At 43.9% G+C, this 14,749-nt stretch overlaps 1 protein-coding gene across 2 annotated transcripts in view; it reads right to left on the bottom strand.

Moving 5' to 3' along the window:
* The window catches only part of LOC129835970 (cadherin-23-like), a 717,892-nt gene that overhangs the window by 154,349 nt on the left and 548,794 nt on the right, over positions 1–14,749 (bottom strand). Inside the window, exons 28-33 of one of the 2 annotated variants that reach the window (XM_055901677.1) lie at positions 5,008–5,068; positions 4,419–4,567; positions 3,608–3,743; positions 2,081–2,469; positions 1,664–1,765; positions 186–335 (exon numbers count right to left, since the gene is read on the bottom strand). In XM_055901677.1, the coding sequence (XP_055757652.1) occupies positions 186–335; positions 1,664–1,765; positions 2,081–2,469; positions 3,608–3,743; positions 4,419–4,567; positions 5,008–5,068 (987 nt within the window). Of the gene's footprint in view, positions 1–185; positions 1,021–1,663; positions 1,766–2,080; positions 2,470–3,607; positions 3,744–4,418; positions 4,568–5,007; positions 5,069–14,749 lie in introns of those variants that run through there. The other variant, XM_055901676.1, reaches the window with a different exon arrangement.

Raw genomic sequence — 14,749 nt, 5'->3', positions numbered from 1 at the left:
GGCGATGTTTAAGGAGATATGGTGTGTCGGGGAGGCCGTCTATATAACTGGGGAAGATGGGTTAGATATACAGTTGTAGAAGTGGTGAGGTTTTGGTTATTGTGATGTGTGATGTTGTTTTGTATCGTGGGGTAGAGGGCAAGGTGAGTATGCAGCACACAAATTCAAAAGTCTCTCTCTCTAACCAGTGCATTATTCCCAGCATCTTTGTCGCGCCCCAGCACCACAGCCACTCTCTTCCCGACGGGCGTGTTCTCTGGAATCTCCACCGACGAATCAGATGTGATATCAAACTCGGGACTGTTGTCATTCTCATCGAGTATGGTGATTGACACCTGCCACATGTATAGACACAACCAACGAGAGATTGCCATTGACAAGGAGGATGGAATGCCACATACCTTTTGATTTTAATATGATTAACACGGTATGCTGTTTAAAAATAATGAAAGAACATTTGTGACACATCCGTACACACACACGCACAAACGTAATTAAGCTTTTCATTAAAACTTTAAGGCTGTTCTCCAGACTGAAGACGGAAAGCAATACGTACCTTCTGCAATTTCCCCATGAGATAGCAGTAACAAGGTGAAAACAAAGCTGGTCATTAACTGACATTTTCTACAACAGAATAGATGAAACAAATTGTTACATGGTTCATTATTGAAAACAGGTGAGACCTGACAACGGGCAGAGATGGGCAAAGATACTTTCTTGTTCAAATGACAAAATACTCTAAAGACCAATGTATCAAAATGCCATTTAAAATACTTCTGCAAAGGGTTGTATCAAATCACAATATAATTATTTGAGGTATTTTGGTATTTTCAAAATACAATATACTTTTGCAAGTACATGCCTTCACCACAACATTCTCAGTTAAAGTAACAATATGGGATAGACTGTGATATGGTAACAGACTGTGATATGTGGTTGTTTACCTACTTTAGTTGAACGCAACGACTGTAAGTCACTTTGGATACGAGTGTCTGCTAAATTACCAAAATGTAAATGTTTATGTAAAAATTATTATTGGCCTTGTGTTAGGGGCAGAGCTCTTTAGAATAATGCCCAGCATGCTTTGCAAGTGTTCATTTTTATATTAACATTCTGGTCATTTACCATTTACCACTCTTATCACACCATAGTGCCATCAGACTTGCAGGGTGAAAAGGGGCCACGCAATTGTTAATTTATTGTGTTACTTTTTTGGGGTTTTTACTTTTGTTTTATTTAGTAAATATTTTGTTAAATCTATTTTCTTAAAACTGCGTTGTTGGTTAAGGGCTTGTAAGTAAGCGTTTCACACTAAACAACAGTGTTGTTTTTGACACATGACACATAAAATTTGATTTGATTTGAAAATTGTGAACCGCTTAAGAAAATAGAATGGAAAAGTACAGTATATTAATATATAAAAATGTTTATGACATGTCTCAAAAGTATCTTGCTACAAAACACATTGGATTGTAGTTCAGGCCAGTGAAATACATTTTTTTTTAAATACTTAAAAGTAATTCAAATACCTATTTCAAATACATATAACAGAAATACTGCCCATCTCTGACAACAGGGAATACACATTTACAAGCAAATAATGTCAAAAGAAGAAAAAATAAGAAAAAAAAGAACGATTAAAAGAAAGAAGTGACTGCCGTACCACAGTGGAGTCTTTTTTTGGTCCCCCATCGTCAGCCACTACAGTCAGGGTGTAGAGGTCCCCCTTCTCTCTGTCCAGCAGCCCTGTGACTGTGATACGACCCTGCGGATGGACAGATAGATGAAGAGAGAAGGAGAAAGAGAGGGAGAGAAGAAGGAAAACACATGAACAAACAACCTGATTTATCCTAGTTTGAAATATACAGTATGAACCTATTTTGAGCAGAGGACAGTATCCAGCAGGGTTGGGGTTCAATTCAATTTCAATTGTCAATTCAGGAAAAATGATTTAATGGAAAATTGTAATTGGATTTGTAGTTACTTCCTGATTTTAAATGGAATTGGCCTTAACACTACAGTCCACTAAGAGTGAAAAATGCTAATATGGTGTTACACCCTATCCTGTCCACCGACTCACCGTGATACTGTCAATCTTGAAGAGGGTGAGGGCGGCGGGCGACGTGTCCGGGTCGAAGCGATACGACAGCTGGTTGAGGTTGTCCGCCGACTGCGCCTGTACCTGCACCACCTCCGTTCCCGTGGCGATGTTCTCCTGGAGCGACACCTCGTAGCCCGCCGAGAAGAACGCCACTGCCTCGTCCAGCTCATTAAGTAAGGTCACGTAGACCGTGCAGAAGCCACGGTGGAACGGCGGTGCCTGGTTAGTAGCCGACACGTTCATCAGGTAGCTGGTCTTGGTCTCGTAGTCTAGGTAGTCTACAGTGGTCACCAGGCCCGTGCTCACGTCCACATCGAATTTACGGTCGGACCCGGAGACGAGGGCATAGGCCACCGCACCGCCATCACCTGGATGGAGGGGTGGGAAGACAGGGAGGAGGTGAGGGAGTTGCAGGGCAAGGTGTAAAGGGATGGACGTTCGGAGAAGGGATGCAAAAACAAGTGAGAGAAGTAACAAACAAAATGTTTTTTTTCTTTAACAATGCAGCTGTTTTTATCTCAATATGAAATAATTTCTGGGTAACAATAAAGTACATTACTGTGATTGTTTTTGAATTTAAATGCTCAAAAAGCAACAAAAATAGCTTCTTAGCAAGAGCAGTTTTTCAAGAATTTTGCTAGGACTGTCTGGGAGTGGTCCGAGTGGAGGGGGCAAAACTGAAAACTAGCTGTTATTGGCAGAGAGGTTTGGAACTCTCTTTCTTATTGGTTTATTAACTACTACTGATGTCACCAGGCAGGCCAAAACTCCATCCCACCCAGGCTGAAATTTCAGGAGGTATTTTCAAACAGCTCTCACACTAAAACGTAGTATGTAGCCATGCATTGTTGCTACACACACTTATCTAAAATGTCCAACCCCAATATAACCAAAAATCTATATTCTGCTCTAACAAAGAGACATTTCCAACTTTCCATAACATGTGGGCAGGATATGACATCATTATGTCCTCAGAGGTGATGTAGACCAAAGTTGTAGTGTTTGGTGACTGTCAACATCACAGCAAGAGTCCTCCCACACGGTGTTTGCGCTACACATTACAGGACGGGAAGTGAATAGAGGAAGCCCACACAGAATAGCAGAAGCAGAGGGTTAAATGCCACTCAGATTAATTATGCTCAGCTAAAGGCCAGTTTCAGTAACGGGGGCAGACAGCACAATACAACTCAGCATAAAAGCTGTATGAGAGTCATATAACACCAATAACTATGGAGGCGGGGAGAGCCCTCTAACACCCCACTTCATTGGCTTACCGAGGGACACCCCTGTTGCATGATGTACTACAGTACCCATAATGCTCTGTACAGTATATTCCGTTTTATTTTCGTAAAGATGTTCCGAAGCTGACAATGTTGTCCTGTCTCTTTATCAATAAATACTAGTATGTATATGTATGTACATTACACTGTATTTATTATCAACAATACCAGCTTGTACAGAGGGCTATGGGTACTGTAGTACATTATGTTACACTACAACACCCACCGGTGTCGGGGTCTGTGGCTCGAACTACGATGACAGAGGTGCCAATGCCAGCGGTCTCCCTCAGGCCCAGGCGGTTGTACTGCTGTTGGGTGAACACTGGTGGCTCGTCGTTGGCGTCTTCCACATACACTATCACCTGTAGGGGGAAGACAGAGAGACTGGGAGTCAAAGGAGTATAACTGGACAACTACTCACAAGTTTACACGTGCCCTTTATGTTATACCCCTACAGCCCTCTCCCTTTTGCCCCACACTCTACTCCAGCCCTATACTCTAACATGTCCTGTCCAACACCGTCTCATCTCCCAATACACAACCCTCTCTCTCCTTTGTTATTTTCTAAATCCTGCCACATATCCTCTCCTTTTTCCTCCCTCATGTATGACCCCCAACAGTCTCCTCTTCTATGTTCTGCCATATCCCCTCTTCCCTCCTCTTCTCCCCTCCTTCCCCATCCCCTCTTCCTCCCCTATCTCCTGCCTCACCCGTACAAAGCTTCTCATCCTGCCCTGGTCACTATTTGTAGGCCTCCACCTCTAGCCCTGTCCCCTCTCCTCCCCATCCCTTTTTAATTCTCACCCGTATGGAGCTCCTCACCTCCAGCCCTGTCCCCTCCCTTCCCCTACTCTGTCCTCTACCCAGTCTCCCACTACCCTCCACTGTATCCTCCTTCCGTCCTCACTCGTCCGGAGCTCATTATCCTGCCCTGGTCACTGTTGTAGGCCTCCACCTCCAGCCCTGTCCTCTCTCCCGACCCGGTCTCCCCTCCTACCCTGTCCCCCTCTCCCTCTCTTCCCTCCTACTCTACTTACCCGCACAGAGCTCCTCATCCTGCCTTGGTCTCTGTTGTAGGCCTCTACCTCTAGCACGTGGGAGCTGCTGCTCTCTCTATCCAGAGCCCTCTGGCCCCGGGTCACGAGCCCCGAGAGCTCATTGATTCTAAACAGACTTTGACTGTTTCCTACACATGCAGACATAGAGAGAGAGATAGAGAGACACACACATAGAGAGAGAGGGGGGGCAGAGAAAGAGGCAGAACGAGGGGTTGGAGTGGGAGGGGGGAGAAACAGAGAGGGAGTTGTGTGAGAGAGGGAGAAATGGAAAGACAGATGTGAGCTGCAGGTTAAGAGTGATCGCGTGCAGGATGGCCATGAGGGTATTGGTATAGGTTCAAATATTAATACTAGAATATTACCAACAGTAATCTGATACTGCATTTTGTAAATTTATCATTGAGCATTCAAATGGCTAATACAGTATGACTCCAAATAAACCATTATGATTATGCATGCAGGGTATGATTAGCGTGCAGGGTTGTTGTTAAGTCTTATGTGTGTACTTGTTTTTGTGCGAGCAAGTGTGAAAAGTATCTCCACCTGGCGACTGGGAAGTTGTACTCACCAGAGAGGATCTTGTACAAAACCCTGCCGTTCTCCCCCTGGTCTGCATCTGTGGCCTGCACCTGCACACACAAACACAGAATAAAACTTAACACATATTAATAGCACAGCCATATGCGGCCATTATACTCACTTAAAACCACAGCGACTTGAAACCACATGAATAGGCCTACATAGCTACATAAACATTTACACACTCGCACACGAACACATGCATGCCCACAGACACACACGCTGACATTCAACTGTACCTACGTGTACACTTTTAGAGGTGCTATCTAGAAACTAAAAGGGTTCTCCCTGTCTCTCACTCTGTCTATCGCACTCTCCCTCTGTGTGTGTGTGTGTGTGTGTGTGTGTGTGTGTGTGTGTGTGTGTGTGTGTGTGTGTGTGTGTGTGTGTGTGTGTGTGTGTGTGTGTGTGTGTGTGTGTGTGTGTGAGAAGAGAGGGGCCCTGCTTCAGTCTCATTAGCTTTATAAAGAGATGTGGAGAGGAGAAGAGAAAGAGGAGGAGAGGGGTAAACAGGAGAAAAGAGAGTGGTGGGTCAGAATGGTGAGTGATGAATAGGATATTACACAGTGGAACGCACTCACTTTGGCTATAAAAGTCGTGCAGAACTTCCCAGTACGTGTTAGCTAAGCTTAGATGTTGTGATTGTAAGTATTTGCAGTGTTAGTGCTCTTAGATAGTGTTGGAAATTGACCATTGTTTTAGGCTCTCCCAGCTCTCTGTACCCTCTTTCTTCCCCGTGCATTCCCTAACACTCTCTCAAAGAAGCAGAGTAAGGGAGAAAAGTTGATACTGGAAGTGACTGAAGAAGTTAGAGTATATTCTAGTGTGTGTGTGTGTGTATATAAAATGTGTAAATGTGTTTATCAAATATATGTGTGTTTGCTAACATGGTTACATGTGTTGGTTTATTTATATGTGTTATGCCCAAATGTGTGTGTGTGTGTGTGTGTGTGTGTGTGTGTGTGTGTGTGTGGTGTGTGTGTGTGTGTGTGTGTGTGTGGTGTGTGTGTGTGTGTGCGTGCGTGCGTGCGTGCGTGCGCGTTTGGGTCAGTGTAAGTGCATACATCGAAGTATGGAGTCCCGGGTGGCGCTGTGGTCTAGGGCACTGCTTCGCAGTGCTAGCTGCGCCACCAGAGTCTCTGGGTTCGCGCCCAGGCTGGGCTGGGTTCGCGCCCAGGCTCTGTCGCAGCCGGCCGCAACCGGGAGGTCCGTGGGGCGACGCACAATTGGCATAGCGTCGTCCGGGTTAGGGAGGGTTTGGCCGGTAGGGATATCCTTGTCTCAGTATGTAAAAATGTAATAAAATGTATGCACTCTACTGTAAGTCGCTCTGGATAAGAGCGTCTGCTAAATGACTAAAATGTAAATGTAAATGAGTCACAGTCACTGTGAGAGAGAGAGAGAGTGGATGGTGGACAGTGGAAGATGTCTGAACTCTCTGGAGTTTGTGGTTTGTTTGTGCGAGTTTGTCCTTTGTGGTGCTCACAGATGAAGAGAATATAGAAATGTATAGGGAATTGGATAGTAATGGGTGGATGAAACACATGGAGACCAAACAAAGAGAGAAAAACAGCATAAAACTGTGATACAATTTACTGATTGATAACTAATCTTGAGGAAATTAACTGAACTGGATTATTTACGTATTGATTTGAGACCCACAGAGAGAGGATTTGTTGCAGTGTAGGGAGAATGGTGATCTCTTTCTCCCTGAGTATGAGAATTACATTTGCTTTAGACTCAACAGTACAAGAAGCAGAAAAGAGCAAAACTGGAGAGATAGAGGTAGAATAGTGTGAAAACTTGGTAGAGTAGTGTGTGTTACAGGTGGCACGTGTGTGTGGGTATGTCTATTCTGTAAGAGAGCCTGGATTCAATATCTTGTGTCTGAGTGTGTGTGTGTGTTTTGTGTGTGAGTGAGTGAGTGAGTGTGTGTGTGAGAAGGTAAAGACTAACGAGACGATGGCTGCTCCAGTGACCTTTCCACACAGCTTCACTGTCATTTGGTGTTAAAAATAATTTAACGTCCCAATGTGTTTCCCCTTAAACTGATAAGGCACGCTTTGTCCTCATCAAATTAAAGACTATGACACTTACAAATGTTATTGTGCAAATGGAGGGGGGGCAGAAGTAACGAGGGGGGGGGTATAGCGGGTGGGGGGGGGGGGGGGTTGGGTATAATTGTGGGGGGGGGGGGGGGGGTACATTTTAATAAACCCGATTTGTATTACATTGAAGAAACCCTGTCAAGCAGCGACTGTTGTGTAGTCATTAATTTAATAGCTACCCAATTGGTACAAATGCCAAGTGTGTGTGTGTGTGTGGTAAATGCACATTTGATTACCATGCAAAGCTTGTAATAGCCAAACAGCTGAAGCTTTGGCAACACCATGTGTGTGTGTGTGTGTTGCAACTCCTTCAGGGTATGATGATAATAACCCCTACTAAATAGGCCTAAATCAACTTGGTTTGGCTTGGCCAATAAGGCAAGACATTTCATATCAAGAGACCTGCTGTGTGCCCGAGCACACACACACACACACACACACACACACACACACACACACACACACACACACACACACACACACACACACACACACACACACACACACACACACACACACACACACACACACACACACACACACACACACACACGTCCACCCACTTCTCAGCTAACCTCATTCTGATGCCTCTCCCTTCCAGAACTTGGCGACCATGAACACAACAGTAAACACCAACAGTGATCCAGCGGTCAACATCTAGTTCACAGAGCCACCACTACATTTCAACCTCTACAGCCTCCCCATCTCCCTCTTCCCCTCCCCTGTACTGCTGTGCAGCACTCACATCTGTAATCATGAAGTGCTTTGAAAGGCTGGTTATGGTACACATCAGCTCCATCATCCCAGGCACCGTAGACCCACTTCAATTTGCACACCACCCCAACAGATACGTAGATGACACAATCTCAATTGCACTCCACACTGCCCACACCCACCTAAATAAGAGGAATACCTATGTGAGAATGCTTTCCATTAACGACAGATCAGCATTCAACACCATAGTGCCTTCCAAGTTCGTCACCAAGCTTGGGATCGAACACCTCCATCTGCATCTGGATCCTGGACTTCCTGACAGGCCGGCCCCAGGTGGTGAGGGTAGGCAACGGTGGTAGGCCTCATCACTGGCAATGATGAGAAACCCTACAGGGAGGTCAGTGACCTGGCAGTGTGGTGTCAGATCAACAACCTTTCCCTCAATGTCAGGAAGACCAAGGAACTGATCGTAGACGACAGGAAAAGGGGGGTGAGGTATGCAGTAGTGGAGCGGGTCGAGACCTTCAAGTTCCTCAGTGTCTGAATTACTAAGGACTTAAAATGGTCCACACACACGCACACAGTCATGAAAAAAGCGGGCAGCGCCCGTTGCTAGAACCTGTCAAATTCTTCCCTGGCTACGTAATGGAAAAAAATTGAAATATGCAATGCTGGTTGCTACACTACATGACCAAAGTATCCAACACCATCCAACGATATCATCCAACATCTCATACCAAAATCATGGGCATTAGTTTGGAGTTGGTCCCCCTGCTATAGCAGCCTCAACTCTTCTAGACGTTGGAACATTGCTGCGGGGACTGGCTTCCATTCAGCCACAAGAGCATTAGTGAGGTCAGGCACTGATGTTGGGTGATTAGGCCTGGCTCACAGTTGGCATTCCAATTAATCCCAAAGGTGTTCGATAGGGTTGAGGTCAGGGCTCTGTGCAGGCCAGTCAAGTTCTTCCACACCGATCTCGACAAACCATTTCTGAATGGACCTCACTTTGTGCACAGGGGCATTGTCATGCTGAAACAGGTAAGCACCTTCCCCAAACTGTTGCCACACATTTGGAAGCACAGAATCATCAAGAATTTCATTTTATGCTGTAGCGTTTAGATTTCCCTTTACTGGAACTAAGCGGCCTAGCCCAAACCATGAAAAACAGCCCAAGACAATTATTTATCCTCCACCAAACTTTACAGTTGGCACTATGCATTGGGGCAGGTAGCATTCTCCTGGCATCCACCAAACCTAGATTAGTCCGTCAGACTGCCACATCAGTCCTGTTCTGTGAGTTTGTGTGGATTACCACTTTGCAGCTGAGCCTTTGTTGCTCCTAGACGTTTCCATTTCACAATAACAGCACTTACAGTTGACCAGGGCAGCTGTAGCAGGGCAGACAATTTACAAACTTAGTTGTTGAAAGTCACTGAGCTTTTTAGTAAATCCATTATACAGTACTGCCAATGTTTGTCTATGGAGATTGCATGGCGGTGTGCTAGATTTTATACATAGCCAAATCCACTGATTTGAAGGGGTGTCCACATACTTTTGTATATATACAGTTGAAGTCGGAAGTTTAAATACATTTAGGTTGGAGACATTAAAGCTCGTTTTCAACCAATGCACACATTTCTTGTTAACAAACTATAGTTTTAGCAAGTCGGTTAGGACATCTACTTCGTGCATAATATTTCCAACAATTGTTTACAAACAGATTATTTCACTTATAATTCACTGTATCACAGTTTCAGTGGGTCAGAAGTTTACATACACTAAGTTGACTGTGCCTTTAAACAGCATTGAAAAATTCCAGAAAATTATGTCATGGCTTTAGAAGCTTGTGATAGGCTAATTTACATAATTTGAGTCTATTGGAGGTGTACCTGTGGATGCATTTCAAGGCCTACCTTCAAACTCAGTGCCTTTTTGCTTGACATCATGGGAAAATCAAAAGAAATCAGCCAAGACCTCAGACATTTTTTTGTAGACCTCCACAAGGCTGGTTCATCCTTGGGAGCAATTTCCAAAGGCCTGAAGGTACAATGTTCATCTGTACAAACAATAGAACGCAAGTATAAACACCATAGGACCATGCAGCTGTCATACCGCTCAGGAAGGAGACGCGTTCTGTCTCCTAGAGATGAACGTACATTGGTGCGAAAAGTGAAAATAAATCCCAGAACAGCAGCAAAGGACCTTGTGAAGATGCTGGAGGAAACAGGTACAAAAGTATCTATATCCACAGTAAAACAGGTCCTATATTGACATAGCCTGAAAGGCCGCTCAGTAAGGAAGAAGCCACTGCTCCAAAACCGCCATAAAAAAGCCAGACTACGGTTTGAAACTGCACATGGGGACAAAGATCGTACTTTTTGGAGAAATGTCCTCCGGTCTGATGAAGCAAATATAGAACTGTTTGGCCATAATGACCATCATTATGTTTGGAGGAGAAAGGATGAGGCTTGCAAGCCGAATAACACCATCCCAACCGTGAAGCACGGGGGTGGCAGCATCATGTTGTGAGGGTGTTTTGCTGCAGGAGGGACTGGTGCACTTCAAGAAATAGATGGCATGGTTTTGTTTTCGACTGATGGTTATTTGATCATTTATTGTCGCCCTGGATGTCTGCCTAGTCGAGGGCCTCTCTTCGGCTTCCTCCTGTTACCTGCTGCACTGCTCCCCGCCTGCCCTGGTCTGTCTCTCCCTATCTGGTACAGGTGCCCCCATCGCTCTCTCTCTCCACAGAGCTTTGCTCGCCTACATCATATGCATGCGCCGCTGACTTTTTGCCGATCTGCTGTTTGACTATTTCAAATTTTATTATTCGCATGCGCCGAATACAACCAACAATGCAGTTAAGAAAAATACGGATAAGAATAAGAAACAGAAGTAACAAATAATTAAAAAGCAGCAGAAAAATAACAATAGCGAGACTATATACAGGGCGGTACCAGTACAGAATCAATATGCGTGGGCACCGGTTAGTTGAGGTAATATGTACATGTAGGTAGAGTTATTAAAGTGACTATGCATAGATGATAACAACAGAGTTGCAACAGCGTAAAAGAGGGTGGGGGGGGGGCAATGCAAATTGTCTGGGTAGCCATTTGACTTGGTGCAGAAGCTGTTTAGAAGCCTCTTGGACCTAGACTTGGTGCTCCGGTACCACTTGCTGTGCGGTAGCAGAGAGAACAGTCTATGGCTAGGGTGGCTGGAGTCTTTGACAATTGAATAGGGATTCTTACTATGTTTGTATTATTATTTAGGAACACTTTTATATTAAGTCGTAGTACATTTAATATTAGTGTTTAGCGTTGTGTTGGCTACATATCTTAGATTGATAGGGCAAACAACGAACATGCTGCTGTTACTTATTTTGCTCTTGGCTTTTACAATGTTGGTGATACCTTCTCCTCGTGCCTTGGGAGAAACCACACGCTTGCTCTGTAAAAGCATGCGAGAACTCTGCACTTCCCCCCCAAACAACATGAGCGAAATTGGACTCTTGCACTTAAATATCAGGACTTTTCTCTTGGTACTTAACCATATCTCTAGACTCTCCTGAAATGTGTGGCGTTAAAGACTCTGGTGAGTGTGGATTGTCGTTCAAGCGCTGTCTGTAAATCCAAATGTTGTAACCCCCGATTTAGACTTCTGGAAATGTGCAATCGAACCCAGGTCCTGACATTTTTAGTCAGTGGCCTGAAGTTTCTGTATATAAATGTAAGAAGACATCTGCCGAAGCTTGATTTTGTGAATATATGCATAAAAACTGCTGACCCTGACATATTTATGCTTTCTGAAACCTGGCTCCAAAAATCTATTACAGACAAAAATATTGGCATAAATGGTTACAATGTTTTCATGCAGATCGTAAATCTAAGGGTGGTGGTGTTACTGTATACATAAAAGACATGTTCTCAGACGGTCGCTCTAACCGAAGCAATTTGAATATCTGTCTTTGAACCTAAATCTCGGCTCATCTTTAAATATTGTTGTATCTTGCTGGCTCCCTGGGTTGTATTTTCAAATTGTTATCGCAGCATGTCAACTCTGAGCTTGTCTTGTCTTGATGGGTGATCTGAATCAGGATTGGTTAACATCTAGCTCTGATCATCTCAAAATTCTATGCAATACCTATAATCTCACTCAGATGGTCAACAGTGTAAGTACGTTTACTATAAAGTATCCTCTGAAATCCTCTTTGATTGATTTGATCTTAACCAATGCTCCTCATCATTTTAATGCTACTGGTATTTTTGCAAATGACATACGTGATCACTGTGCTATTGCCTGTGTGAGGGATGGTAAAATTCCTAAGTGATCTCCACGTCATTACGAAAAAGAAACTGGAAGCAGTTTGATATTCAAGGTTTTTTACATGATGTATTAAACATTGAATGGAATAGAATTGAATTAATCCCTGATGTTGAATTAACCTTCTCTTACTTCCACAAAGCATTCCAGGATGTATGCAATAGGCATGCCCCTTCCAAAAAATTCAGGATTAAGGACAGAGAGAACCCTAGGTTTACAGACAAACTTACTCAAATCAAAAGGGAACGAAATGCTATGTGGGTTCAAATAAGAGGGTCGGGTTTGGCGGATGATTGGATGGCTGTTAAATGTCTTCGAAATCTGGGTGTGGCTATGACCCGAAAACTGAAAGCAGATCATTAACTTAAATCTACATCAGATCATTGAAATAACCCCTCCAAATTTTGGCATGTCGTGAAAGGTTTGGACTGCAAAAAAAAAAGATACACAACTTCCCAAACAATTGTTGGTAGATACACAGATTGTAACTAAGAGAACCTCTTTTCTGAAAGCCTTAAATCAGCATTTGCTAGCATTTGCTAGACAGTTTTTTAAAAAAGGTTAAAGGTCTAAATGAGCCCCCTTTGAATTTACCTGACACCCCTGTGCACTCCACCAGATTGTCTTACTGATTCTGCCCTGTTTCAGAAGTGCGTAAAGCCCTGAATGAAATTGATAAAAAAATCCCCTGGACCTGATGATCTGACCCACGCCTCCTACACTTAGCTGCAGACATCATTGCTCCCCCTTAACATGTATTTTTAACCTTACACTTGATGTTAAGGAAATCCCCAAGTTATGGAAATCTGCTTTTGTACTGCCTCTCCTGAAAGGTGGAGATCCTTCGCTACTTGACAACTGTCGACCCCTATCAAAATTGTCTGTACTGTCTCTAAGGTACTGGAATCTGTAGTTAGTAGGCAGCTGAAGGCCTACCTCCAAGAAAACAACATTTTAAATGCCATACAATCAGGTTTTAGGTCTGGCCACAGCACGGTTTAAGCAACATTGAAGGTTTTAAATGCTCTTGACAAGAATTTACATTGTGTGTCTGTCTTTATTGATTTGTCGAAGGCATTTGACACCGTGGACCATGCTGTGTCTAGAGCATGACCAGTAATTCCACAACATTTTAACCTTTGCACCAGCAAAGGCTTGCACCTATCAAATCGTACACAAAGTTTAATGGCGGATGGTTGTAAATCCATAGAGTTGTGCTCTGATGTTCCGCAAGGTTCTATTTTGGGCCCACTGTTGATCATTTTGTATTTAAACAACATCGGGGATCATATTCAAACAGCAGATGTTCATTTTTATGCAGATGATACTGTTATTTATTCAAGTGGTAGTAGTTTATCTTTAGCATTTGAAAATGCCCAAAGAGCATTTAACACAGAATCTGTATGATTTGAAGCTGGTTCTGAATTCAGGTAAAACCAAATGCATGGTATTTTCAAAGGCCAGGCATGTTACTAATCATGTCATTGTTACATCGGATGGACATACTATAGAGCAGGGGTGTCAAACATACGGCCCGCGGGCCGGAACCGGCCCCCAAGGAGGTTCGATCAGGCCCGCAGGATAATTTGAAAGTGGAAAAAATGCATAAAAGACATGGAATTAATATTTTTTATTCGCTGCAATTCATGGATTATCCGCTAAGGGGCGCACTCTTTCCATCAGAGTAGAAGACAAGCCGCATCACTGAGACAGACTGAAAACAGCAGACGGTATCAATGCGCCATCTGCTGCTTGTTACGACGTTGTTAATACCTTGGTCTCTACCTCTCCGCTACACCCTCATTAGCCAAAATGTCGTTATCCAAACGGAGAAAAGTAGATAAGGAGTGTAGAATTTTCAAAGAAAAATGGACCACGTCCTATTTATTTACAGAGATGCACGGAAAACCTTCGTGCTTGGTGTGTTTGCAACAAGTTTCGGTATTGAAGGAATATAATATTCGACGCCACTACGAGACTCATCACAGCGAAAAATATGACGGCTTGCAAGGACAACTGAGAAGAGATAAGATTAACGAATTGCTGGCGGGTCTGAGGAAACAGCAGTCAACTTTCATCCAGAGCCGAGAAGTCAGTGAAGCAGCGGTAAAAGCCAGCTACCTAATTGCTAGCGAAATAGCATTAGCATCGAAGCCGTATTCCGACGGTGACTTTGTTAAACGATGCATGATGAAGGCGGCTGAACTTGTATGTCCCGAGAAGCGACAAGCTTTTGCCAATATTAGCCTGACGAGGAATACTATAGCAGAGAGGATTTCGGAACTATCGGCAGATTTAGACAGTCAATTGAAACAGAGAGTCAAGTCATTTATTGCATTTTCCGTGGCAATTGACGAGAGCACTGACATCACAGACGTGGCCCAACTGGCCATATTTATTCGAGGAGTTGATGAGACATTGACTGTTACTGAAGAGTTTCTTGAGTTGGTGCCAATGATGGACACCACAACAGCCGAGGACATTTTCGGCTCTGTCGTTGCTGCATTGGACAGAGTTGGAGTGGACTGGTCCCGCGCTGTCAGCCTGGCTACAGACGGCGCGCCATCCATGGTCGGAAAGAAA

Source organism: Salvelinus fontinalis, chromosome 37 (genome assembly GCF_029448725.1).
Source record: "Salvelinus fontinalis isolate EN_2023a chromosome 37, ASM2944872v1, whole genome shotgun sequence".
Taxonomy (NCBI): Eukaryota; Metazoa; Chordata; class Actinopteri; order Salmoniformes; family Salmonidae; genus Salvelinus; species Salvelinus fontinalis.
The sequence above is the reverse complement of the archived record's forward strand: the minus strand, read 5'-3'. Positions and strand labels throughout refer to the sequence as shown.